We start from the raw sequence: 27,406 nt of genomic DNA, 5'->3' as shown, positions 1-27,406 counted from the left end.
AAAGGGTTTTCAATATATCAAATACCTAAAGTCATGTCTACCCAATGAAACTCTTAGTAGAATGAACAAAATTGATTAGATCTTCCCTGTGGGAAGATTTTTAGGCACCTGATGAAGATTTTTATAGTGGAAACTCATTTTGCAAAGGTTTTTTAAACTGTTCAAATTTAGCTTGTTTTTACCTTTTTGATCCCTTTCATGTGAATACGTCGGTTGCACTTTGATTGTCGGATCATTATTGCAGCAAATAAATAGTAGAATCTTTCAAGTTTGCTGCTTTTCTTCACCCGGCACCCCTGCCAATCAGCTGTTATTGGTCGCTGCCAGCCTGAAGTGCTTACTTGCGGAGCATGGGTGCTTTGGCGTACTACACATCTGCCTCTCATTGAGTTGAATAGCAGGCGGATGTGCAGTACCCCGCGACGGCCACTACAGCTAGACGGCCAAGCTCTGCAAGTAAGCACTTCCGGAGTGGGGATGCTGGGTGCAGGACCCCGGCCGTTCAGACATAGGGCATCAATGTAAAAGTATTAAACAACTACTATAATTGTGGATTGGAAACCCCCCCACCACCAACGGAAGCGCCTTCGGTCGTTGTTACTGTCATGGTAAAAACCGTGTGCCGTTTTTGCATACACAAACCTGGTCATTGTCGGTGATTTCTATGATTGCCGTTGGTTGCAAACTGGTGTTTTGATAATCACCTGTTAAATTTGGGCAACGCTGTTGTAAAACGCACATTTGTGAATACAGCTTTTGTTAACCGCGTCACAAATGCACCATCTGGCCGAACTCTCAGGATATGTTCACACACAGAATTTGATGAGCCTTTTGAAGCGAATTGTGCTCTGAAATCAACATTTAAAAAAAAAAAAGTCAAATACTTTTAGTAACTTTCCTATTGATTTTAACTGGAAATTCTCAAAACAAGTGTTTAAATAAAAAGCCAGAACTTCCTGCACAATAGTAGTGTGCTCCTATTGAAAGCAATAGGAAACTTATTCAAAGGTTATTTGACACCTCTTTGGATTTTTGGAAGCACAATCCACTTCCAAATCATTGTCATTAAAAATTCTATGTGAACGAACGCCACAGATTATTTTTGGCATAGTAATATATAAAATGTATCAAGAATCATCTGTGTGTTATGTGCCAACCTCCGACATCTGCAGCTTCTGTCTGTAGTGTTTTCCTGTGGCGTCCCACCTGTTAGAGAGCAGATATACATGTATTTATATGTCAAGGTGTAACCGCTGGTGAGCAGATAAGGGATTTCCGGTCTCCTCATTTTACATTAGAATTGCAGCTGAAATTAGTCTTTAACCCCTTAAGAACTGGACAATTTTCTGTTTTTGCACTTACTTTTTTTCCTCGCCTTCTTCCAAGAGCCATAACTTTTTTCAATTTTTCCGATGCAATTCTGCTATTGTTTTTTTTGGGAGGGGGGATTGTTTTTATGGTGGTCGCTATACAGTAAAAAAAAATCCGTGGCAGTATGATTCCTGCAGGTCGGTACGGTTATGGCAATAACCAATTTGCATCTTTTTATTTTTTTTTTTCGGACATGATGAAAAAAATGTTAAAAGTGGCGCGTTTTCTTCTTTTGATCAGTGCAACTGTGTGCAAATAGCTGTGGATTTTTTTCCTATTTTGTGAAGCTAGCTGGTGTTTTTATTTATACCATTTTGGAATATGTTTTTTGATCATATATATTTTTTTTTATATTGCAATTTTTATTTTTTTGCAACTCCGGGAGGGAGGTGGTAATACCAAATATGTATTTGTTTAATCTTATTAATGGGGGATGTTCTTAATAGTCACATAATTCTTTATTTGTATCATATATGTGAACTGAAAAAAATAATGGGTGATCTGTAGGAATACATGGCTCACACTCTTAGATGTTAATTGTTTACTTTCCCCCTTTTTTTCTTTTAGCAATCCTCCCCTGAGCGAGGAAATGCTGCCCCCTGGAGAGTGGATGTGTCATCGCTGCACCATACGTAGGAAGGTATTGTGTTCTAGGCTTTATGTATTTATGGACATGCAGCAGGTGGGGTCTTGTGCATTGAGCTTTCCTTCCTAGTTTGGATAAGACATGGACAAAGGGGGGTTTCAGAGAGTGGCTGTGTTGTGCAGTGGCGGGCATTCACCAGCATTGGCTGCATGCCCAAATGTAGTCTAACAAATGCCAGGCTGTTTTCCTTCCACATTTCTTCAGATAAAACCCCTCTTCCTGCACAATGTATAATTTGGCTGCAAAACCTGGTGTTCTCTGGAAAGAAATCATACTTGTCCATGTAGGGCTGGAGTACCCGATGATTTCTTGGCTCTTTGTGACAGATTTCTGTATTTATTGATGCCAGTCCTCAAAGTCTAGAAGTCAGGAAGCAATCTGCAGGTTACATTCTTATTACAATTATACAAACCTCAATAACGGGATTTCTGTCCTTGCAGAAACGTGAGCGTAAGAAGGAGCTTGGGCAAGTGAATGGCTTGTTTGACCGATACGGAAGAAGGACAGTGTCACCCACCAGTGACATGGATTTTTCTGAAAGAGCTGCTGGCAGCTTTCGAGCCCTTGCCCAAGCGCGGATGTTAGAGAGAAGAGTAAGCCGCCCAGGCACACCAACATCTAGTGCCAGCACCGATACACCCAACTCTGAGCAAAATGACATGGATGAGGACATGATAGATGTGGATGAGGAGCCTCCTGTAGATTCTGACTACAGTCATTCTCAACTCAAGAGACCATTTCAGTTGCTTATTGCAGCAGCCATGGAACGAAACCCGACCCAGTTTCAGCTGCCTAATGAACTTACCTGCACCACAGCACTTCCAGGTCAGCGCTCATTGCCGTTCACAAGTACGGCACATGCCAGAATATCCACAGTCTGTTTGTTTGCTTCTTGGATTTCTTCTTGCTGTGAAGTTGCTTGCACAGTTTTTGGTTACATAATGTGCTACCAATTGTTCTGCAGGCACCAGCAAGCGTCGTAGGAAAGAAGAAATGACAGGGAAAAACGTGAAGAAAGCACAGCATGAATTGGATCACAACGGCTTGGTGCCTTTACCGGTTAAAGTCTGCTTCACTTGTAGCAGGTATGAATTATAACCAGTGATCTTAGATCTTATGTTTACCAGGACCGAACGCACACACAGCCTCTACCTTATAGGGGTGGTCCATTGTCCAAAGTAATTTTCTTCCTAAATTCCTATTTATTTAGTGCCATAATCTAAACTACTCTAATATACTTTTGATTTGATTTAAAAAAAAAAAAAAAGTTTTTTATTGATTTTTATAAAGATTTACACAAAGGAAAAAAAGTTTTTTTAAAAAAAAGGAAAAAACAAGACGACAAACATCGGAGAAACACAGTTCTCCACCCCCCAACCTTAAAAAGCATTAAACATGAGTTATTTATACATCTTGGCTCTGCAAAACCAGCATAATTAGAGGAACAAATATTTGAACATAGTAGCAAGTCAATCCAATTACATATAATTTGTGGAAGTACTAATAAACTTCTTTGAAAATTAATAAAAATGTTAATTTGAGGCCTCATATAAACGTAACTCAAAGCAAGCCGAGGCTAAATCTCCTCAGTTCCCTAGATGTCAAACCAGAGCCATCAATGCATAGACCCCATATCTTGCCAAATTTAGAGAGATCATCTGTTTTTAGGTATATGCCTTTTTCCAAATTTACTAGCCAGTTAACTTTATCAATAAATTCTGATATCGTAGACTCCTGACTTGCTATCCATTTTTGGGCTATCAATTTATTTGCCATATATACTTGCCGCAATTTTACTGTACTCGTCAGTAGTCAGATCTTCAACATATCCCAGTATACATACTAATGGTGAAAGCTCTACGTCAATTGAATAAAAGCTGTTAATCATTGCTATAACACTCTTCCAAAAGGACACCCAAGTTAGAACAGTTCCACATCATATGAAGCAGATCTGCTATGTTAGTTTTTCATCTAGGGCAGTGGGGACTTGAACGAAATCCTATATTAAATAAGAATTGAGGTGTCCTGCATACCTGGTGTATCACATATATATGGGACAATACTAAACAGAAGAGCTGCTGACCGGCACCAGCTCTGCCTTCAGCCTTTTCCAGCACACAGTCCTGTAATACAGGCAATCCTGAGTCCTTGGCTAATCCACTGAGGGTGGTGCTGCATCGACTGAAGCAGATAATCACGAGGCACACATCAGAGGATAGAAAAGATCGCACTCACCACGGGATGCCTTGTGAATGATCCTTTATTTCAGATCTGGCGTGTTATCACAGGTGCAGGTATATGGGTGCACCCATGTACCTGCGCCTATGATAACACGCCAGATCTGAAATAAAGGATCATTCACAAGGCATCCCGTGGTGAGTGCGATCTTTTCTGTTCTCTGATGTGTGCCTCATATATATGGGACAATCTATGGGATTCACTTAAAGACAGATGTGGAGCTCTTTCCAGTATATCTGACCTGTGATTTTCCTCTATGGGTCCCATTACACTCTCCCATTTCTCTTTTGATCGCATCGGCTGGTTTGTCAATTTAACGTCTAAGAGAATGTTATAAAGTAATGAGATCTGTCCACGAGAACTGTGCAGATTAGCTATTCTCTGTATTATTGCGTTTCGGGGTACCCCTCCTTCCAAAACAATGCCATCCACCTGATATGCATGCCTAAATTGTAAGTATTTATAGAGTTCAGAGTGAGGTAACCCATATTCGTTTTGTAGCTGTGAGAATTCCTTAATCACATCACCTATCAGCATTTGATTAAGTCTGTTTTAACCCTTGGCGCTCCAGGAGTTAAATCCCACCAGTTGGTATAGACTTGGAAGCCATGGAGTGTTCCATAATGAAGTAAATTGCGAAACACCTTCTATTCCTTGTAATTTTTTCACCATCCCCCAAAGTTTGTGGCATAACAGCATTGTCGGTATTTTGCCTCCAATAACTCAGTTTCTCTGATTGGAAATAATGCTGTAGCAACATACGCTGAGCTCCCCCTCCCCCAGGGTCGTCCCATCCCCGAATATGCTGAAGCTGAGATACCACATAATATACCCATGGGTTAGGAACCGCAAGCCCTCCCATTGTTTTGTTTCTTTGCAATCTTTCCAGTTTAATTCTCGGAGTCTGTTTGCCCCATATTAATTTTCTAAATTTGACTGAATTGAACCCCTTCATGACCGGAGCATTTTCCTTTTTGAGTTTTCGTTTTTTGCTCCCCTTCTTCCCAGAGCCATAGTTTTTTTTATTTTTCGGTCAGTATGGCCATGTGAGGGCTTATTTTTTGCGGGACGAGTTGTACTTTTAAACGCCATTACTAGTTTTACCATATCCTGTGCTGGAAAACGGGGTGAAAATTCCAAGTGCAGTAAAATTGCAAAAAAAAATGCAATTACACAGTTGTTTTTTGTTTTTCTTTTTTCTTTCCACGATCACTGAATGCTAAAACTGACCTGCCATTATTATTCTCCAGGACATTACGAGTTCGTAGACACCAAACATGTATAGGTTCTTTTTTATTTAGGTGGTGAAAAAAAATTCCAAAGTTTGCTTTAAAAAAAACAACAACAAAAAAAGCCATTTTTTGGGATCTGGGGCTGGGTGAGGGCTTATTTTTTGCGCACCCTTGCTGACGTTTTTATTGATACCATTTTGGGGTAGATCCGATATTTTATTGCATTTTATTGCAATGTTGCGGCGACCAAAAAATGTAATTCTGGCGTTTGGAATTTTTTTCTCGTTACGCCATTTACCGATCTAATTAATTCTTTTTTTATATTGATAGATCGGGCGATTCTGAACGCAGCGATACCAAATATGTGTATGTGGGGTTTATTTTTTACTATTTTATTTTGAATGGGGCAAAAGGGGGGTGATTTAAACTTTATATATTTTTTTTTTTTTTTTTTAAATTATTTTTTAAAACATTTTTTTTTTACACTTCTTGCTTGCTTCTATAGTCTCCATAGGAGACTACAAGCAGCAACTGTCCGATCACCTCTGCTACAATAGGGGTGATGAGCAGATCACCTCTATGTAGCAGAAATGCTCCTGTGCTATGAGCACCGACCACTAGGTTGTGCTCATAGCAATCTTTACATGACAACCACTGGGGTCTGCTGCAGACCGCGGGTTGTCATGCCAACCCATCAGTGACCCTCGATCACGTGACGGGGTCACCGATGGGCGGGGTAAGTGACGCGCTTGCGGCGCTGTTAAATTCCGCTGTCAGATTGACAGCGGCATTTAACTAGTTAACAGCCGCGGGTGGATCGCGATTCCACCCGCGGCTGTTGCGGGCACATGTCAGTTGTAATAATCAGCTGACATGTGCTCCGCGCCGGAGCCCGCGCTGAACAGGGGGTGGCAGCCTGGTGCGCACTATTACTGACCTCGTCGGAAAGGCGTTAAAGAAAAACCTCCGATTTATCCATATTGGGCAGTTGTGTAGAACATACAGCAATTGTGGCATCCAGATCATTTTGACCAGGTTAGCACGGCCGACAGCGGTAACTTAGACCAGGTGCCTAGTTTACCTCTAAATTTAATTAAAACTGGATCAAGATTCAACTTCTCAATCATTTTATTTTTGTCGATTATATTGATGCCTAAATATTTAAACTCCGATACCACTTGTAAACTTGAGTTAATGTAGTGGGAAGCATTCTCATCTGTATTATCCAATGGAAGTTTGACTGATTTGCTCCAGTTTCTCTTAAGACCAGAGTATTTTCCAAATGTTTCTATCGTTTCTATTGCTATAGGAAGGGACTCAGAAGTTTTAGCCAGAAATAATAAAGTGTCATCAGCGTATAACGCGACCTTCTCTTCACTATTCCCTCTACTAAACACAACCCCTGATAGTCGATGCCAGTGGTTCAATGGCCAGTGCAAAGAGCAGGGGGGACAACGGGCAACCCTGCCACGTACCTCTACTTAGTCTAAAAGCTGGGGAGAGGTGTCCATTTACCCGTATTCTAGCAATCAGCCTACCATACCGCAATTTAACCCATGAAATAAAACTAAGTCCTATACCAAACTTTTCCAACACCGCCCATAAATATTCCCATTCAACAGAATCAAACGCCTTAGCGGCGTCCAGAGAACATACAGCTCTATCACCATCCACCGACAATTGAAGATGAAGAAACAATGTCCGGATATTAACAGCTGTGGATCTAGCAGGCATGAAGCCTGACTGGTCAGTATGGGTAACTGCAGAAATTACTGCATTCAATCTAGACACCAGAACCTTCGCAATAATTTTAACTTCAGTTGACAATAAAGATATGGACCTATATGAGTCAGGGATTAAAGGGTCGCTCTCAAATATAATTAAATTAAAAATTCCCTAACAAAACGATCTAACTGCTTTTCTTTTTTTTTTCCCCACTTCCTTTTTGATGATGCTTTGTTTGAGAATCCCAGTGAGTGCTGGAATACTCCACCGAAGTGTGATCAAGGGGCAGAGACTGCGGTGATGCTCCTTTTATGAGCAGGGCTAATCCCTGCATGCTGTGCGATGTGCACAATGACAGTGCACACTGTTGTGGCAGAGCCATAACCTGAAGTTCCTGTTCCCCAATGCAAAGTTTGTAACTGGCTTCACACTTGCCAAGTGATCTGCATACTACAGTACCTGTATGGGAGAGAGGACTTGGGCCCCCTCAGACACCACTGCTTAGGTATGACCGACATCGCTGTGCCCCCTGTAGTTACACCTCTGTGTAAAGCAATACATAAAGTGGACACTCCTTCCATAATACAGTATATCATGGAAGGAGTCAACCCTTAAAGTCCCAATAGTTAACGGACTGGTCTTTGGTACTAAAAGGACAAATATGGCTCAGAGCTTCCGTGTATTTGGCTACTGTCATATCTAACACCATAGATTTAGAGTGGAGCAGCGGGGTTTATGCTCATCCTGCTGCTTCATTCAGCTCCTTGTGAATTATGGATGTAAAAGAATGAGAGAAGCGGGAACACAAGTCCACCGTTCTGCGGTTTAGTGGGATCTACTCTGATCCAGCAATTTATTTTTTTGCAATATTGAAATGTGATCTTATGGAAATCTATGTACACTAGCTGCAGATACCCATATCTGATTCCCTTCTGTCATTTTACCTGCTAGGAGCTGTCGTGTGGCACCACTAATTCAGTGTGATTACTGCCCGCTCTTATTCCATATGGACTGCTTAGACCCCCCTCTTACTGCCATGCCGACCGGCCGCTGGATGTGTCCCAACCATATTGAGCACATCGTGGTGAGTGATTCTCTGCTGGACACAGTTGATGATGATTGATTCCTTTGTAGAAAGATTGTCTAAGGTATTTACCCCCAATAGCTCCTATATTGCGGGATAACTACAAAATCGGCTTGTTGGGTAAATGGATCAAAATTGCTTCCTGATTTTATTTTTATTTTTTTATACATTATATTTTTTTTTAATGAAGAATTTTAGTCTGTAGTATAATGTCACTGTGTGTCTTCCAGCTAAACCAGAAGAATATGACCCTGAGTAATCGATGCCAGGTGTTTGACCGCTTCCAGGATGGCATTTCACAGCATGCGGTAAAGCTGGACTTTCTGAGCCGTATCCATAAAATATATCCCCCAAACCGGAGGCAGCTGCCATCCACCAGGAAAAACACAGTCAAGGTGCTAACAACTAAAAGCATTTTCCAAAGGTTTTAAAGGGAAACGTTCATGGAGAAAATAACTATTTAGTGCATTTGCTATGGATTATTGTGGCATAATGGATAAAGGATTTTTACACAATTCAATACTTCTGAGTGTTTTAGGTTATTACTGGTTTTAAAATAGTTTACAATGCAATTTCTTGTTCTGATTTTCTTTATTGCTTCTCATCAGGTTCCTGAAGCGATCAAGGCCCAGTATCAATCACCTCCAGAGTTACTGCCCCCTGCAGGAATACGTGATGGGGAGCTAATCTGCAATGGTGTACCGGATGAATCACAAAAGCACCTCCTGCACTCTGAGCACTTAGCAAACCAAGCCGAGCAACAAGAGGTTAGTAGACCACCCCCCATCACAAGGTGTAAAATGGTAAAAAGGGCAGTTTTGTTACTTTGGTAATCTTGAGTATGGATTGCATGTTGAGAGCATTTCTTTTATAATTCTAGTTCTAGTTCTGGACTTGTTTTATTTCTAATTGTCACTATGGGGTAATTGTCCACCTATAGTGAGATGCTACCACTCTGACACCCTAAATGTTTATTGGCAGAACACTAAGGCTATGTTCACACGTTGTGTTTTTTCTGTGTTTTTTTTTTTTTAATGCAAATTAAAAGCTGCATTTTATAATAGCAGCAAAAACTATTAGGATTTCATAAATCTCGTGCACAAACTTGTGGTTTTTATTTCCTTGACTGTTTTGTCAAAGAGCTGCGTTTTTGAAATCTGCAGCATGTCAAATCTTTCAGTGTTTTTGCAGCGTTTTTTCACCCATAGAAAGCAACGAGTAAGTTCAAAAAATGCTGCAAAAACACAGGTATCAGATTTTGCTGCTTTTTTTTTTTTTTTTTTTTTTGTGCAGAAAACTCAGGAACAACAGGCAATAAACTGTATCCGCATGGACAAGAGACAAATGTATTTTAAAAAATGCTGCAAAACCTGCTTTTTGTAAGCAGCTTCTTTACTGCCAAGAGAACCGCCTTTGCATTTTTGCTGCAGTCAAAGTGTGAACATAGCCTTAGAGCCACAAATGCCTACATCCTCCATTATGCATGTAATCCTGTACCCCGAGGTATCGGGTGGGAGTTGTATTCCTAGTTTTAATCCACCTTTCTCTGGGTTTTGTTTTGAATCCTCAGTGGCTCCGTAGTGTGGTTGCACTTCAGTGCAGCATATTGAAATACTTATCTGCTAAGCAGATGCCAAGCTGGGGATCAGAGGACGGCGACTCGTTGGATGTGAAACCAGTTATATCGCCTGATGGTCCCTTGTCCAACTCTCACCAGCACGCTGATGGCAAGCCTCCGTTTTCTCCATCTTTAGGACTGTGTCCGAGCAGTCAATCTACAGTGTTGGAAGATGATGCTGCTTTTGTGGTGAAACCACATCCCTCAGCCAGCAGTGTTACTTCCAATGGACCTGCTGTACCGGAGTCCAAATCTAACGGGCCTCATGCTTATATTAGCCCAAGCCCCACGGAACAGTTACATGACCATCAAAGGCTGTCTGCAACCAGCCCTGGCATTTCTGTACTTTCTCAGAGACAAGCGCGGCCTCGGTCAGGCACTCCTCCCACAACAGTTGCTCTCCCAAATCACATATTGAAGAGTGAAGGAACGACGGGACCTGCGCACTGCACCCAGAGGCTTCCGAGTCCTGCTCTTACCCCTCCTAATTCTTGCACCAGTCCGGAGCTTACTAGCACTTTGTCATGGAAACAAACGCAACCTGCTCCTCCACTCAGTCAGCACGATTCCAGACCAGTTGGGTCACCTCTCTCTGGCACCCGGGCACTTACACCTCCACAGGCAGCTGGGGGCGACCTGGCCTCTGCTGCCTCCAGCGCATCCAGGCTTTGTGTAGCAGCTCCACCCACAGGTAGGTCATTTTGTTACGGCCCCCACTTTGGGAGTCTCTCCTGCTTGTAATGATTTACAAGGTTTTGAACACAGTTGGAACATTTCAAAATGGTGTTACGTTTCCAGCGAGGCTTTTGTCACATAAGCATGGTAGGGGTTGACAGAGGGTGCCCCATCTTTGTCTGACTACATGGAGGCATTTAGGTGGTTAATCTCTAATTGCGGCCGCCTTAGCTGAGCTGGATGTTGAATGCATATTATAGCGGACATAGGCCACTGCGCCAGAGCCATACATATATGCACTACTGTACATGGGCACTGCTGTACATGATCAGCGCTTCTGGAAAGGGTTGTCAAGGACTACTTTTCTTGCATAGTTAGCGCTATTTTGTATGTATTTTGTGAGAGAGGCAAGCAGAAGGCCTGCAATATTGTCATTGGCGCTAGTGCCAACTCCATTCTCCCTATTCAGTTGTCTTGATATTAGTAGAATAGTTTCTGCTCTAAAAGACAACATCTGCGGTAATAGAGGGCTTCTTGAAATTCCCTAACGCTCAGATACGGGTTAAAACTGGTTGTCCAACCCATAGTAAATTTTCAGCACGCACTGCAGCTTGGCAGGGAAAATTGCGGCCACATAAATCCGCTTGCCAGTTCCAGCGGTCCCTGATTCCTAATGGCGTGTACATTTCACGGCGCTAGAATTTGGCGAGCTGCAGGGCTGGCTGAAAATGTATTTAATTTTATAAGCCCTGTAACTATAGCTGAGCAAACCATGGCAGCGGATCAGAGTACTACAAACTTTCTTCTGCCTGCCTTCTGCCTTGTTAGTAGGCCCCATGATGTTGTAAGACTTACTAATGAAGAACAGCACCAAGGATGGCACAGGGAGTGGCAAGCTGGTCCAGCAGACTAGGAGAACAGACACAGCCACTAGGGTCATGCAAATAATTGTGCTCAAATGTAGTTTTAACAAAGGCATTGCTGATCTCTGTTTAGAAATTAGAGTCCACAGCACTCCGTCATATTTTATTTGTGTCTCCTAAGGAAATAATCACCAGGGAACTGCTGCGTTGTGGGAACTGCAGCATCAAGACCCGGGTCAGGTCTCTTGTGTGCTACGTCACAAAAGTTTTCTGGGTTGTGATTCTTCAGTGGGAAAAAATAGACATGAATTGGAAGCTCCCCTTTGATGAGCCTTTACTTATATAGTCGGCAAATATAAACTCCAACTGCATTGTAGAACAGTCGCGTATATATATTTTTATGTAGTCTTTATTTTTATTTTGTGCACTGGAGGAGACTGACTCTTATGACTTTCAATCTTATTATGGCTTGTATTAACTACCTCCAGACCGCCCATAGACTATATACGTGTGGGTAGTCCACTCTTTACTCTGCACTGATGTTGTAAAACGTCAGTGCGATGTAAGCAGCTTACACGAGAATGTGCAGCTATGGAGAATGGGAGCCGGCAGTCAGACACAGCCAGACTTCTCACAGGGAAGATAAACATGTTTTCCTTTTCAGTTCTCCTTATATACAGCTCTGAACCTGCGCTTATGTATACAGATTAGGACGCACTAACTGTGCTTCCTCTGTTACCCAGCGGTCTTGTGTAGGGAGTGAGCAAGAGCTGCTGGGTCTTAAGTTTGCCTGGTCAGGACTGGTGGAAAATGGCTTTATCCTAAACTGGCTAATGCTACCTGCAGCTTGGGTTACGATCGCATTGTGTCCTGGGTGGAAATAAAATCTGTCCAGTTTCCAATTTAGTGGACTCTGGCAGGTTCTCTTGGATAAGAACGCTCTTGTGTCCTCTGTAGGGGGAGATGACGGTCGATCATTTGGCCGACTGTTCTCTAATGCGGACGAGGGCTTCAAAGGCCCTGTGCATTCAGTAAACATCAGGAGAAGCAGCGACTGTAATCTGCATAGGGCTGTTTAGTTTCTCCCTCAACCGCAGATGTGAGGTGGAAATAATGGTCAATGATGATGGATTTCAACATGCACGGCCCTTTTTTGTTCTCCCCTGTGAAAGCCTCCAGTGGAGCTGAGTGTACATGTGTACAGTGAGGTGAGGGGGGTCTAGAAGGAATAGTTCTCTTTTTGAATAATGGCCAATTAAAAGGATGTTTGAAAGTTAACTCATCCAAGGGAGGGGGGATAACTTTCCAATTGCAAGAGTCTCACTGCTGTGGCCCCCACAATCCTGATAACCAGGGCTCTGTAGAATCCCAGTTGAATGGAGCAGTAGTTGGCCATGCGCACGGCCACTTCTTTCATTCCTATAGGCGCGCTGAAGACCAGCCGAGCGCTGCAATTTCCGGTGCTCCTATTAAGAATGAATGGAGAGGCAGTGCACATGACCAACCTCTGCTCCATTCAGCCCGAGCTTTTCAGAGCCCCGTTTCTCAGGATCGGTGACGCCACGGTGGTTGCACCCCCAGCTTTCAGAAAGTTATCTCCTATCACTTGGATGCAACTTTCTACATTTGGTGGTTAAAGAGCAACTTCTCCTGCTGATGTCCATGCCTAATGTCTACTGCACTGAGGAGACCACAGTCATTGGCAGCAGCATGTGGCCTTGATGCCTTCCATCCTCAGCAGCTATCATTGTTTGTTGACTCTCAAATACATTTTAGCATGACTGCAGATTTGGATTATAGCAATTCTAACTGTTGTCAAAAACTCAGCACGTAGAGTTGTTCTGAAATCCGTATGTCATAGGTTTCCTTTATAGAAGTTGTCCACTGCTTTGATATTGATGGTTTGTCGTTTGGGACCCCCGCTGAGCCGATAAATTACACTTAGGGACATTATGAGCCGGTTTGAATAAGAATTCCAACACTTAGATAAAAATTGGGCACCAGCTGTAAGTCTCAACTTTAGGCCAGGCTCAGACAAGTATATGAAAAAATCATTTGATATTCATCCAGAAGTAAGACAATAGTCATCTGTGTCCAGATTTCTTTTTTTACCTGTATGGCATCCTTATACCTGCCATGCCGGCGCCGTTCCAGCGGTGTCTGCACTCACGTTCCCGGGGCACCTGTTCTGTTATGAGCCCTGCGCCCAATCATTGCTGCCATCACCGTCCCTGCCTTTGGACCTATTCATAATCAAGAGGAACGGAGATGTGCGGCTGGCCGTTCACTTTCTCTTAAATAGTAATACATCCAAAGGAGGTGGGGACAGTGACGCCAAGCGCTGATTGGCCTTTGGGCTCACCTGATGATCCATATGGCATCCGATTTTTTTTTTTTTTTTTTTTTTTTTTTTTTTTTTTTTCTTGGTCACCCATAGAATGTGTAATTGACGAGTCTCGTCCAAGATACAGAAGATTAGTGCATACTGAATTTTTTTTTTCCCCTGCCACTCAGACATTTGGTCCAAGTGGAAAAACTTAACACACATATTGATTAACTTTCGCCAGTGGGGTATGTGATTTTAACATGGACAGCACACGTACATATATATAATCCACTCTTCTGAACTAGCCCCTACACAAAGACTGGCCATATACAGTAGTTATAGCATCTTCGGATGACTGCTCTCTCCCGGCCCTCCCCATAACCTGCACACTTGGCCGGCACAGCTTGCTGGTGGGAATAATCGAACTATGTTTGGTGTTGCACTAAGTTGGAAGCATTGATGTTCTTCACCTTCCAGGTTTTGTCCCAATCCTGTTGGCTCAAGTTCCCATAGAAGAGAGGTCGGCAGCCTGTAGTGCTCCAGCTGCGATGAAGCACCAGCATGCTGTGGTGTCAGGGCATGCTAGGAGTTGGTAGTTTCACAGGTGGAGAGCTTCAAGTTGCAGACCACAGCCATAGATGACCACTTCTACACAGAAGCCAGGCGAAGCAAAACATGGGAGCATTTTGGACAGAATGCTGCATGCACACGTTTTTTTTTTTGGCCAACTTTACACAGTGATCCTAATGGGTTTTGTTTTTTTTTGTTGTTTTTTTTTGGGGTTTTTTTAAGTTTCCATTCAATCTTGAAGGGGTTGTTCAGGCTTACTGTAAGGCTATGTGCCCACGATGCAGAAATGCTCCAGATTTTTCCTGAGCGTTTCTGCGTCTCCCTGGCAGAAAAAAGGCATGTGGATTGTACATGCGGATTGTACATGCGGATTGTACATGCGTTTTCCTGCCAGGGACATGCGGATGTGAAGCGTTCTTCACATGCATTTCCGCATGCGGGTTGACAAGCGCTTTCCAAGTGATTTTAGCATTACTTGGAAAGTGCTTGTCAACTTGGTCACACTATATAAATCCATGCAAACAGCATGGATTTATATACTGTGACCGAAAGAATGGTAAAAATAAATATTATACTTGCCTTCCGATGGCCCCCACAGTCTTGCTTCGCTCCGTTCTCCCTTGTCAGCAGCTGCCGTCACATGACTATGATGTCAGGGCAGGTCCTTCAGTCCATCGCGAGCTGCCGGCATGGGAGGACAAGCGCAGCGGGGGCCATCAGGAGGGAAATATAACATTTATTTTTTATCATATTCTTTTTTTTCACAGGTTCTATGGTACCCGGGTCCAGAGGAGAGTCTCCTGTCCTCCACACCTGGGTACCATCTGCACATTAGAACGCATGGAATGCGCATCTACATATACAGTGATGAGGAATCCATGCGTTTCAATGCAAGTCAATGGCGGCGAAAACGCAGCACTTCCGCAAAATAATTGGTAGTGCTGCGTTTTTTTCCCGCAATGATAATCCGCAGCGGAAATTACTGCAGCATGTGCACAGCACATGCGGATTATCATTGGGGATCATGGCAGGCCTTCTACCATGCGTTTTTTAAGCTTTTCTGCAGCTTTTTTGCCGCTGCAGAAACGCTTAAACGCATCGTGGGCACACAGCCTAATATCACCCATCCTAAGGTCCAGTCTAAATGACTAATTTGACCCAATTTTAAATGACAAAAAGATCAATGATAATGATAAAAGTGATCTTCATTAGTAAATAAATGTAAATCTCATCTGATGTTTGCAATAATAGCCACCAATGGGGACGTATAGTCGGAGTACCAATGGGGACGAATAGCCGGCGTACCGGGAAGCTTGTTTCTGTGATTCCTATAGAAGTGACTAGAGAGCTGCATACTTGTGCTGTTCACTCTCTTCCCCGGTGGATGTGGCGCCAGTGACTAACTCACCAGATAGGACTACGGTCGTGGGACCCCATTTTGGAGATGGGTGCGAGTCCCAGAGAGAAGATCCACATTTATAAGGCATTTATGTACTGACATTTTGCGGTGTACCCTTTTTAATAAAGACACCCCCCTGCAAGTAGTTGGCATTGATCTTGTACCAATGCATCTTGCAGAGTTTGAAAATATTATGACAGATGAACAGGTTTTAGGGGCTTATATATAGTAAATATAGCCAGGTTACCCCCTATGAAGTGCTGCGTCTACGATCACTCATACATGGTGCAGCAAATTTGAATGTTCAGCATTAGGACAGAGAAAGCCCTCTAAAGACGTGGCTGCCAGGCCATCGGGTACACGTCTTACAGGCTGGTGGTGGCCAGTTCTTGTGATTTTGGACAATTTAGACATCACACTTGTTAATGAGCACATTTTAGAAAACCTATGTAAAAGGTGTTGTACCCCTTCAGAAAATCCCGTTTTTTTTTTTTTGTTTTTTTTTTTTTTTTCTCCCCCCCCTGCGCAGTATTTCATTAACAACAAAAAAAAAAACTGCACCCTCCCCAGGTACAGAACGAAGTCGCAACTCTACGTAATGACCTGTCCACAGCACAGCAGCCAATAACTGAGCTTTAAGCGGAGCGATGCATCTACACGGGCAGAGCCGCTGAGCAAAGTGATTGGATACCCCACTGTCTACACGACATCAGGAGCAGCAGTGGAGACACAGCAATGGACCTGGGGAGGGTGATTTTCTGAAAGGGGACAACTCCTTTTAAAAAAAAAAAGTTATCCCTGGCTCTAGAATATAGATTCAGTCAGGTCCTTAGTCGAAGAGAGGCAGAACTCGTACAGCCAGAGTAAAATTACTTTGGAAGAGGGGAGGGGTATACATATACTGTGTGTGCACACCTGTCTAATTTTATTTTAGTGTTTTTAACTTGTACAGCACAAAATTACTTTGTATTTGTGCGCTGAGGTTATCGTCCCTGTCCCCTCTCGTGTCCCTGTCCCCTCTTGGTCATATTTTGGAATAAACTTTAGAAGATTGTTTGGTCCATTAAAAATAAAAATGTGTTGAGCAATAGTTTTTTTAATTTTGTATAGTCTGTTATGAGCAATAAATGTACAGAACATTGGTGTGCACCTCTGGCTTCAGAAAGCCAGACATAGTGACAGGTCAGAGGTTTTGATTGTTGAAGGTCCATTTAAAGCCAAAGGGGCACAGCTGAGCTGTTTTGTCGTTGTTTGGGGTCTCACCATTTAAAACATGTTACATATGAGAAGTTTTCTAAAACTACAGGCACTTTACATATGGACCAGAAACATTTGTACATTATCTGTTGTAGTGATTGGATTGATTTGTTACAGATGGTAAAGTCCAAGCCAGTACATTATTAATCGATGGGGCCTCAACTGGTTCTGCCCCGTGTACAGTAAACTCTGCAGCGATGACAGAACTTACAAACTCTCTAAAATCGTTGATGGACGGAAACGGAGGTAATTGACCGTATTAAGGGGGTTTGTTTTTTCATATTTGTGGTGTTAAATACTCCTCTTATCACCTGATGCTTCTTATAACTCACTATTATGGAATTATTCTTTTTGTAATATTGCAGAGATCCAGATAAACTTGCTGGATGAGAAGCTGGTAAAGTTTTTGGCCATGCAAAGAATCCAAGAGATCTTCTCTTCCAAAGACCATCCTGTAGCAAGTGCCACCCGTCCACCGCCAACGCCTTCGCTTGGACATCATGTGGAAGGTGGGTTGTATTCTGTCTCCAGTCATGTCGACTTGTGCAGAAACCAGTAAGCCTAAAAGAGGAACGATCACCAGACTTCACAATACAGATTTCATATATTCGTAAAGGGATTGTCTCATGTCATTTAATGAGTACGTTCTCCATTTAGTGCACGGTTTTGACTGGTCAGTTGCCAGACAGATCCCTGTTCTAGAGGGAGATGCCAGTTCCAGAGATGGCAGAAAAGCACTATGTCCGTCGTGAGATGACTCCTTTGACCCCTCAGTTCAACTTCACATACATGTAAATGATTGCAAGAGTGATCACGTGTATAAGGGACCCAGGGGCTGAGCTCCCTCCACACGCTGCAGATACCGGCTATATGAAATAGCCGGCATCTGTCTCTAACCATATAAACACCAATGTCAGTCTTTGGTAGCGACATTTACTCAGAAGGCGCTTCAATGCTTCTGCATGCTGGTTCCCATCTGTGCTCTGTGACACGACTGCATGGTGCCAATGGGTTATTGTGACAGCCGGGGGCCTGCTGACTGCCCCGGTCACTGCCATCTCTGTCCCCTGTATGCTACGCTTCAAAGGAGACCGTAACTTTCACTATATTTTACAATATAATAATTCCATTTATAGCATAAGCGATCAGACAGTCACAGGCTCATGTCCTCTAAGGGAACTATAAAAGTAAAAAAAATAGGTTTAAAAAAATTATAACTTTGAATCACCACCCCACACCCCGTTAAAATAAAGAAAATAACACATTTGCTATTGCCGAATTAAAAAAAACTCCAATCTATCAAAATATAAAATAAATTGATTTGATCGGTAAATGCCATAGTGAGAAGAGTAATCAGAACACCTGAATTAGTTTTTTTTTTTGGTCACTATTCATTAAAAAGAAAAAAAATTTAATAAAAACAGATCAAAATGTCTTGTATAGCCCAAATGTCTATCAATAATATCGTCATGCTAAAAAACAAGCAGTGATCCTGCTCAGTCGATGGAGAAACAAAAGTGTTATGGTCTCGGAAAATGGCGACAGAAAACGAAAAAATGTATTAACTTATATGAAAAAAAAAAGGTTCAAGTTAGTCTGTGATTGCCCTGACCTGGAGAATCGCGATTCAGTTAGTTTACCAGAATGTATTCCATACAAACAAACCCCCAAAAGCATTGCGTGTTTTTTTTTCAGAATTTCACTGTATTTGGTAAATAATACTTGGATTTTTGTTTTTCCACTGCATTGATTGTTAAAATGAATGCTGTCATTAAACACTGCAACTCAAAAAATGAGCCCTCATACAGCTATGTTGATGGAAAAATGTAAATGCTCTTAGGGCTCACACCAGCGTATAACTCGGACGAGTGTTATCCAATATTTTATCAGGTAGTACTCTTGGACCAATGTTATATAATGGGGCAGTGCAAATCAGAGGGTTTTTTTTCCACAGAATGAATCTGTCTGTGGAAAAAATCGCAGCTATGAGTGACTCTGCAAATTGAATGACATGCACCTATAAAAGTCCATGGGTAAAACCTCAGACTGCACTCTGATGTTATCCAAGTGCAGTCCGACATCTGCAGACTCAGACGATGGCGAAATGAAGTTCTCCATCTTCTCCTCACCTGTGCTACGATTCTCTCCTAGAGAATCTGATCATTGAGCTGACATTCGGACCAAGCTCTGATCAGAGTTAGAGCCGAGTATCATTAGCATAATGGCCCGGTCCTCTCGCATGAGCGAGTCAACACTCGTGTGACCCCGGCATTAGAAGAAGGGGTTGGAAAAAACGATAGTGCAAAAACTATAAAATGTCTGCGGAGGGAAGGAGTTACATAGATCTTTTAGACTTGATGAGACTGGTGTACTTTGTAAATCCTTTTCAGAATGGCTTTTGTAAGTTCTCTGCCTCACATTAAAATGAGCATTTTATGTAGGAGAAACTAGACACTCAAAAGATAAAAATCTTTCCACTGTGACATCTTTGTTTAGGACCCACTTCTAATTTCAGCTTAGAAATACTAATGGGGGATACTGAGCAGAGCACTGCCGTGTGAGGAGGGGATACTGAGCAGAGCACTGCCGTGTGAGGAGGGGATACTGAGCAGAGCACTGCCGTGTGAGGAGGGGATACTGAGCAGAGCACTGCCGTGTGAGGAGGGGATACTGAGCAGAGCACTGCCGTGTGAGGAGGGGATACTGAGCAGAGCACTGCCGTGTGAGGAGGGGATACTGAGCAGAGCACTGCCGTGTGAGGAGGGGATACTGAGCAGAGCACTGCCGTGTGAGGAGGGGATACTGAGCAGAGCACTGCCGTGTGAGGAGGGAATACTGAGCAGAGCACTGCCGTGTGAGTAGACGTCTTGTTTTCCTGTAGTTGTGATAACTGTGTCTCTTATCTGTTTGCCTTGATGCAGCCCAGAGAAGAGATGTGCAGGCCAGGGCCGTGTTTTACCCCCTGATGATGGGTACGGGGGCTCCCGTCAATATGTGCTACCGGACTCTCTATATTGGCACAGGTTAGTTTACAACATTGCTTCGTTCAGTCTTAAAACTATTCTTGTAAATCATTGAACCCTTGCAATTCTTCTCATGTTTTCTTGGGTAGCATAAGTGGCAAGCATTTATAGTGTTAAAACAATATAGGTGACAGGTGAGACAGTGGCGATTGTTACATCACAACATCACATGTCTGCTGCACAATGCTTTTCTTCTTTTTTTTTCATAGACATTAATTATGGAGTTAAGGGTTTGTTTTGTTTGTTTTTTTTCTCCCACCTTTTGTTACTGCAAAAACTGATCCTACATTATAATTCTGCTTGAATACTTAAACCTGTTATCTCTGCTGTTGCTTAGTTCCTGTGCCCATCAGCACATTCATTATATGTCACCACTGTCATTGCAGGAGCAGACATGGACGTGTGCCTTACAAATTATGGGCATTGCAACTATGTTTCTGGGAAGCATGCCTGCATATTTTACGATGAGGTGAGTATGTGTATGATTATCCAGGATTTGTGGTGGGGGAGGGGGTTTGGTCATGAGGCTATGCAATTAGCTGCAGGCAGTTCCTAACTTCCTGCCTGTGCTGCACCGATGCCGATCTCTGCCGGCTCAAAGTAGTCACGGATCACTCCTGCTGGCAATTATGCTTCCGATGATGTCACTTCGACAGAGCAGCTCCTTCTCATCCACTGTTCTGTCATCAGGACGTCATTGCCGATGTCATGCTGATTGACAGCCTGCTCCTCACTGCCCATCTGCTGGGAGCCGGCTGTCAATCAGCATAATGTCAGCAGTGACACCCAACCAGCAGAGCAGAAGAGAGAGAGCTTCTCTGGTGACGAGAGGTCAAATGAAGCCACAGAATCACTGCATAAGCCAGAAGACATCATTGCAGAACAGGCAGGTAGTTAATTACCTGCCGCTAATTGCTTAGACTCTTAGCCAAACAAAGTCCCAGATAACCCTTTAATGTGTATACACTTGCATCGGCAGTTACCATATATCCATCTGGTACCTGTACATTTGCCTTTGATTTAACCCAGTCTTGGCTCACCTCGATCATCAGCTCTGGAACTACTGTATAGTTACCCCAGTCACAAGGAAAAATCCATTTTGCAGTAAAAAATACAGTGTCATCTCCTTTAATTTGTACAGTCATTAGTTCCACCTATACCCTGTGTGCAGACAAGTCGTTCCAGTCACTGCACCAGGAAATCAGAAGTTTGTGGTCATATGTTTATGGAGACTCCCATTCACCCGGCTATGGCACTTCTGCTCTCGCCTTGTTTCAGCGCTAGTTTTTCCTCATGGGGCCTAATGCTAGAAAATGTCTGAATCCTGCAATGGCGGATCTGCTTTGTAAAGCTCATTATCGTTCAGTGAGTTTTCTGGGTACTGAGGTTCTCGGCTTCTAATCATCTGAGGGTAACATCTGCTTGGAGTTTCCATGTACTCCCCATATTTGTGGGATTTTGTTTCCTCCCACACTCGCTTGCTTTGGTCATGAACCTTACTCTAATATTGCTGCTCCTGATAATGAAGGAATTGTTGAAATGTCTCCTCTGCTCTCCCCCATACAGAACACAAAGCATTACGAGCTGCTGAATTACAGTGAACACGGGACGACTGTTGATAACGTCTTGTATTCGTGCGACTTTTCTGAGAAGATCCTCCCGACCCCTCCTAGCAGTATTGTTGCCAAAGTGCAGAACGTTATAAGTAAGCGGGTGGTATTTTTTGTGTTGTTCCCCGGTCCCAATTTCAGTAATATGATAGAAAAACGTGTTCCTATTTCTGTAAATTTTGTGCAAACATAGATGTCGTCCATCACTGAGTGATATAACCTGGTAAATATCAAGCGTTTTCTTGGAGGTTTTATATTGAATGATGGAATTGACTCCATTGTCTGTAGGATCCATGATATACCTCCGATTTGTAGACTTCCCAAGAGTCACTTGTTAAAAGTTCTTGTACTCAGAAAGAAAAATGGACACCTCAAAGCCCACCTATTACAAGGACTTTCCCCACAAATAGAATTTATTATCTGTCTATAGCATAGGTCATAAATGTAAGATTGCTAGGGACCATCGATCTCTGGAAAAGGAGACCAAAGTCCTGGGGTTTCCACACTGCATGAGGGCACTTGGGAGACCCCACTATGCTATCACTGCGGGGCTTAGAGGTGGGACCCCAGCAATATTAGATGATTGTGAGAAAACCCCTTTTGAAGGTATTGTAGTGGATTAGATAAATTTGCCTCGCTTTTTTGACGGAAAACCGCAACACTTGCCCACAAAACTATCAGATGTAGCATTGTGTGGAAGAAAGCAGCCCTGTTTTTGTAATCCCATACATCCCATTTATTTTTTTGTCTGAAAGGGGTTTTTCCCCTACTTAAAGTTTAAACTTAATGGGTTCAGCGAGGTGCAATTTTAAAAAAACCCTATACTCACTTCCGATGTCGGCGCTGCTCCTCCGCCCCCTTTTCTGGAGACATTGCATTACCGCTGATCAGCTGCAGCTTTCACATTTTGTCCGAATAGGACAAGAGATGTCTTCCTTTTCTTCTGAAATGTAAAGGCTGCAGTCGATCAGTGGTCACATGAACACCCCTGCTTTATGATGCCAGGAGGCCGGTGGGACCCCATACTGTCGGTGTAGCGCTGGTTGGGAAGTGAGTATAGGTTATTTCCTGCACCACCCTGGATATAACCACTTCATGAGGTGTCATTCATGTATGTGAATTTGCCATAAGTTCTCTCATCCATGTAAAATCTGCATGGTTCGGGGATTCTTTCTACGGCGTGTGAATGGGATTTGGTAAAATCGTATCCACTTTGCTGCAACTATTTGCTATGGATTTTCCATGCACAAATGCAGTTGTAAAATCCACTGTGTTCGGCACATTTTACCATGTCCTTCGATTACGTGTTCACATGATGTCACACTCTGAGAAGAAGACTAATTAAAAATTTTCATTAAAACTTTTTTTTTTCCCTCTTAGAGCACCGCAAGAGCCAAAACCCCGAGCCAGAGTCAGTTAAGGAAGAGGCGGTCATGAACTCCCATGCACAAGGTCCCCACGTCCAGCCGTGTAACTGCAAAGCCAGCAGCTCCAGTCTCATCGGAGGCAGTGGGGCTGGCTGGGAGGGCACCGCTCTCCTTCACCATGGAAGCTACATTAAGTTGGGCTGCATTCAATTCCTGTTCTCCATCACTGAGTTTGCAACAAGGCAGCCCAAGGGCGAGAGTGAAGTCCTAGCACAAGACCTGGACTTGGAAGACAAGATCTCTCTGAAGTCGCCCCACCAGGTGCCCGTTTTACGATCCAACTCTGTTCCTTAGGAACCAAACACTAGAACTCTTACAAGACGGCAAACTCTTCCTGAAATTCAACCTATTCGGCAGAGCAAACATGTCCAACGGCCTCTCGGAAACTGTTTTGGCCAGAACGAGTTTGCACATTTGCATGATATGAAGAAGCTTCACCTTTTTTATTTTTCTTTTTTTTTTTTTCCTCTGCTCATTTTAGGGGCATTTGCACATATATTTCTATCATACATTTCATATATTATAAATATATATAAATATCTATTTTTTTTTATTCTAAGACTCCGAGAGCCCCTTTCCCTGTAGCGAGTTTACCCAGGACAAGATTGTAACGTTTGGAGACCCGAAAAACTGAATTTAGGATTTTTTTTTTCTTTTCATGCCATTGTAAATGAATAAATGACACCACAAGCTCATACCTGTTTTTGTGCCAGTGACACTTTTATAGAGCATTTCAGGTTTCCATTAATACAGGATTAATTTTGTTACATGTAACTGCTTACAAGCGTCCACCCTTAGTCTGACCACCGCTCTAATAAAGCCTCTTCATTGTGACAGCGAGTACAGCATTCAGCGTTTTGTACATATACAACAGATGGCTGCCCTTTTGCCCTGGATTTTTTTTTTTTTTCAATATTTTTTTAATGTATACAGTGCTGCGTGTGATATGCCTTTTGGCTCCTGTCTGTTGTAACAAACGTTTTTGTTGTATACTTGTTTGTCCCCTTTTTTTTTTTTTTAATGTAATACTGCCACTTCTCTTTGAGGAGATTGGACGAGCTAGATTCAATGTAAATATAATTGTATCGTTTTAGATTTTACAAACCTTTTTTCCTGTATTCTGTATATATAAAAAGTTGATTCTTTCTGAGCTTTTGTGTGTAATACCTTTCCATAAGTTCCGATCTTTGGGAGTGATGAGGCTATGTGCCCACGATCAGGAAATAACAGCGTTTTGGACGCAGCGTATTACTCTGTCACCTCATTGGGGGACACAGGATCATGGGTGTTATGCTGCTGTCCACTAGGAGGCGACACTATGCTTAATCTGAAAAAGATTAACAGTGGCTCCTCCTCTGCAGTATACACCCCTGGACGGCGTCAGCCTTCTCCAGTTTTTGCTTAGTGTCGCATAGGAGGCACACCTAAAGATTTTTACTCCATTTTTTTTTCCGATTTTTTTCCGACGGAATTACAGATGAAGATAAGTGGGTCTCCTGCGAGACTCCCGGCATGGCTTCTTCCTCTGCCCCCTTTTATGGGGTGCACAGTTGAAGTCGAGACGTCTCCTTACCATGTCGCTCCTTCCCCAGCCCCTCGGGTGCTGGTCCGAAGTCGAGACCCCCCTCCTTCCCCAATCCCCCTCTGGGGGGCATTAGGTTGAGACACCTCAGGTAGGGCCTGCGCAGGCATCCGCAGCTCCCAGTAGCTGACACTCTGCACCAAGTTCCAGGAATCCCAGCCCTGCTGCAGACTCCTGTTGGGGCCGGGGTACAGTACAGGCAGACAAGGCATACAGAGATACAGGCCTCCCAGCCCTGTCTCTCTGCTGGCACCAGCGCTATGGTGCCTCAGGGGGACCCTTTAAGTGCTCCCCCTTACGCTAATACCCCCACCGCCATCTCTGCCGTTTAAAACCGGGAAAGGGGGGGGGTCCGGTTCAGATCCGGCACCCCCCCCCGGACTTCCGCGCCGGCCTGGAGCCCTTTTGGGCATTGGCTGTAAATTTACGCTGCGGCCTATCTGAAGCTGCCGCCCATTCTCCGCCCCCCCAGATGACGAATATGACACTATACAGTGTCATAGAAGGGGCGGAGACTAACTGAAAGGGTGTGTTTTTCAGCATACTGCCGCCCTTTTCAGCTCTCCGCCCACCTTCTCCGCACTCCGGCAGCCATTATCTGCTGAAGGATCATTAACCCTGCAGATTGTGGATCTACGGCGCTGGACTTAAGAGGCACACTGGTGGGGTAAGATCACAGCTGGAGTCTCTCACTCAGCTGTGAATCCTATAAGCTTCTCTGCATTGCTGGCCCCCTCTGCATAGCCACCCCTGTATACTATGCCGGGCTCAAGGTCCAAGAGAACCAGGCAGGATTGCTATTATGCACTCTGTACAGCCTGCAGTAATACTCTCCCTAGTGGCAGCACGTATCAGGACTGCATGCAGACTGCTGTGCCAGAGCCCCATGAAGCCCTTGCCAATACTTCGGTGCCTAATACCACACCGGAATGGGTCACTCAGATGTCGCAATCTATGACGCAGTCTATAGATAATCTCACATCCACATTGCTTCAGGCTCTGCAGAGTCATGCCTCGGCTATGAACACTACTCAGCAAAGGGAGAGTTCCACTCGGGGACATGATGGCACGGGCACATCCACGTCTAGGTCAGGACGCAAGCGGACCCATAGGTCACGTTCATCTGCGTCATCCCATACCACACGGTCGTCCCCTTCCAGTGAGAGACACCGTACTCCCAGCTCATCTAGACCGTCCCCTGACAGGGACAGACAATGTAGATCCCCACAGCCATCCCTGACAAGAGAAAGCCTCCGCTCCGGTTCTCCCAGCAGGAGACGCCTTAGTGATACACAGGATTCGGAAGACATCTGTGATTCCGACTCAGACAAGGAAACCGAAGGGTCCCTAATCCCTATCCCCCCCTGGCAATACAGCGCTAGTTGATGATCTAATCTCATCCATCGGGTGCTGGACATCTCCGATCCACCCCTGGAGACACCAGGACATAAGATTTCCTTTGAAGGAGTCCTGAAACCGCCTAAGGTCTTCTTTGACCACCCAGAGTTTAAAGCGATCCTTAAAAAGCAGTTCTCACAACCTGAGAAAAAGTTTACTAATTGCAAATATCTGGAGGTGCGGTACCCCTTTCCACAGAAGGTCACCAAACAGTGGACAGATCCACCTGAAGTGGATCCCCCAGTCTCCAGACTAGCAGCACACACTCCTTTCACTGCCAGGTAGCTCAACCCTCAGGGACACAGCAGACCGGCAGGTGGAACGCATGGCTCGTTCAATTTTCGAGGCCGCAGGGGCCTCCCTGGCTCCCGCGTTCGCCTCAGTTTGGGCTGCCAAGGCCATCTTGGCCTGGGCCAAAAATTTACAAACTGGCCTACAAGCATCTACCCCTGAACTGTCGGACCAAGTAGCAGTTGTGGCAGATTACATGCTCCATGCAGCTCTGGATTCTGCAAGGGGTGCAGCAGGGATAGCATCAAACGCCATCACGATTCGGCGTATCCTCTGGCTGCGGGAATGGAAAGCAGATGCAGCTTCAAAGCAGTCCCTCACACACCTCCCTTACCTCAGTGGTTGGCTTTTCGGTGAACAGTTGGACACAATGATATCCAACGCCACCGGGGGTAATTGTACCTCTCTCCCCCAACTGAAGCCCAAACACACGTACAAAAAGCGCAATCAAGCACGATTCCGATCCTTTCGAAATTCTTCCGGCTGGTCCGTCTCGCGACCAGCACAAAATAACAACCGCGCTTCACGCAGGAACAACTCGCGGTCGATGCAAAAGTCGGACAAGACCTGGCAATCAAGGGCAGGCCAGTCAAAATTTAAAGGAGAAAAATCTCGCATTTCCTCATCATGTCTCACGGACTCTGGAAGACGCCCCACCTGTAGGCAGCCGTCTTTCGCTCTTTCACCAAGTCTGGCTGCCTATTACAGAAGACAGGTGGGTCAGGGAACTAGTGTCTTCAGGATACAAGATAGAGTTCACTTCCAACCCGCCAAACAGATTCTGTCTTTTCCCCCAAAACCGCCAGCCAAGGCTCTTGCCTTCCACCACGCGGTCTCCTGGCTTCTTCAAGCAGGAGTCATAGTACCAGTCCCCACGGCCGAGTGCTTCCAAGGGTTCTACTCACATTTATTCGTAGTCCCCAAACAGTTCAACAAATATGTACGGGTACGTCATTTTCGCATGGAGTCCCTTCGGTCCATCAATGCTTCCATGGAGAAGGGAGAATTTCTCGCCTCCATAGACATTCAAGACGCATACCTGCATATACCAATTGCGCCTGCCCATCAGAG

The 27,406-nt window shown here is 44.0% G+C and overlaps 1 protein-coding gene across 2 annotated transcripts in view; it reads left to right on the top strand.

The window, feature by feature from the left end:
- Positions 1-23,619, top strand: part of PHF12 (PHD finger protein 12) — a 55,893-nt gene extending 32,274 nt beyond the window's left edge. For both annotated transcript variants that reach the window (XM_073667910.1, XM_073667903.1), the window contains 13 exons: positions 1,939-2,011; positions 2,458-2,842; positions 2,982-3,102; positions 8,164-8,296; positions 8,527-8,691; positions 8,905-9,063; positions 9,867-10,605; positions 17,122-17,250; positions 17,370-17,513; positions 19,926-20,027; positions 20,414-20,496; positions 21,594-21,732; positions 23,018-23,619. In XM_073667910.1, the coding sequence (XP_073524011.1) occupies positions 1,961-2,011; positions 2,458-2,842; positions 2,982-3,102; positions 8,164-8,296; positions 8,527-8,691; positions 8,905-9,063; positions 9,867-10,605; positions 17,122-17,250; positions 17,370-17,513; positions 19,926-20,027; positions 20,414-20,496; positions 21,594-21,732; positions 23,018-23,358 (2,691 nt within the window). In that variant the 5' untranslated portion in view covers positions 1,939-1,960 and the 3' untranslated portion in view covers positions 23,359-23,619. The remainder of the gene's footprint in view (positions 1-1,938; positions 2,012-2,457; positions 2,843-2,981; positions 3,103-8,163; positions 8,297-8,526; positions 8,692-8,904; positions 9,064-9,866; positions 10,606-17,121; positions 17,251-17,369; positions 17,514-19,925; positions 20,028-20,413; positions 20,497-21,593; positions 21,733-23,017) is intronic.
- The last annotated feature ends 3,787 nt before the right edge of the window (positions 23,620-27,406 follow it).

Source organism: Phyllobates terribilis, unplaced genomic scaffold (genome assembly GCF_046119375.1).
Source record: "Phyllobates terribilis strain yellow unplaced genomic scaffold, ASM4611937v1 Scaffold_2__4_contigs__length_985480577, whole genome shotgun sequence".
NCBI classification, from domain to species: Eukaryota; Metazoa; Chordata; class Amphibia; order Anura; family Dendrobatidae; genus Phyllobates; species Phyllobates terribilis.
Note: the sequence above shows the minus strand (reverse complement) of the source record. Positions and strands in the feature narration are given on the sequence as shown.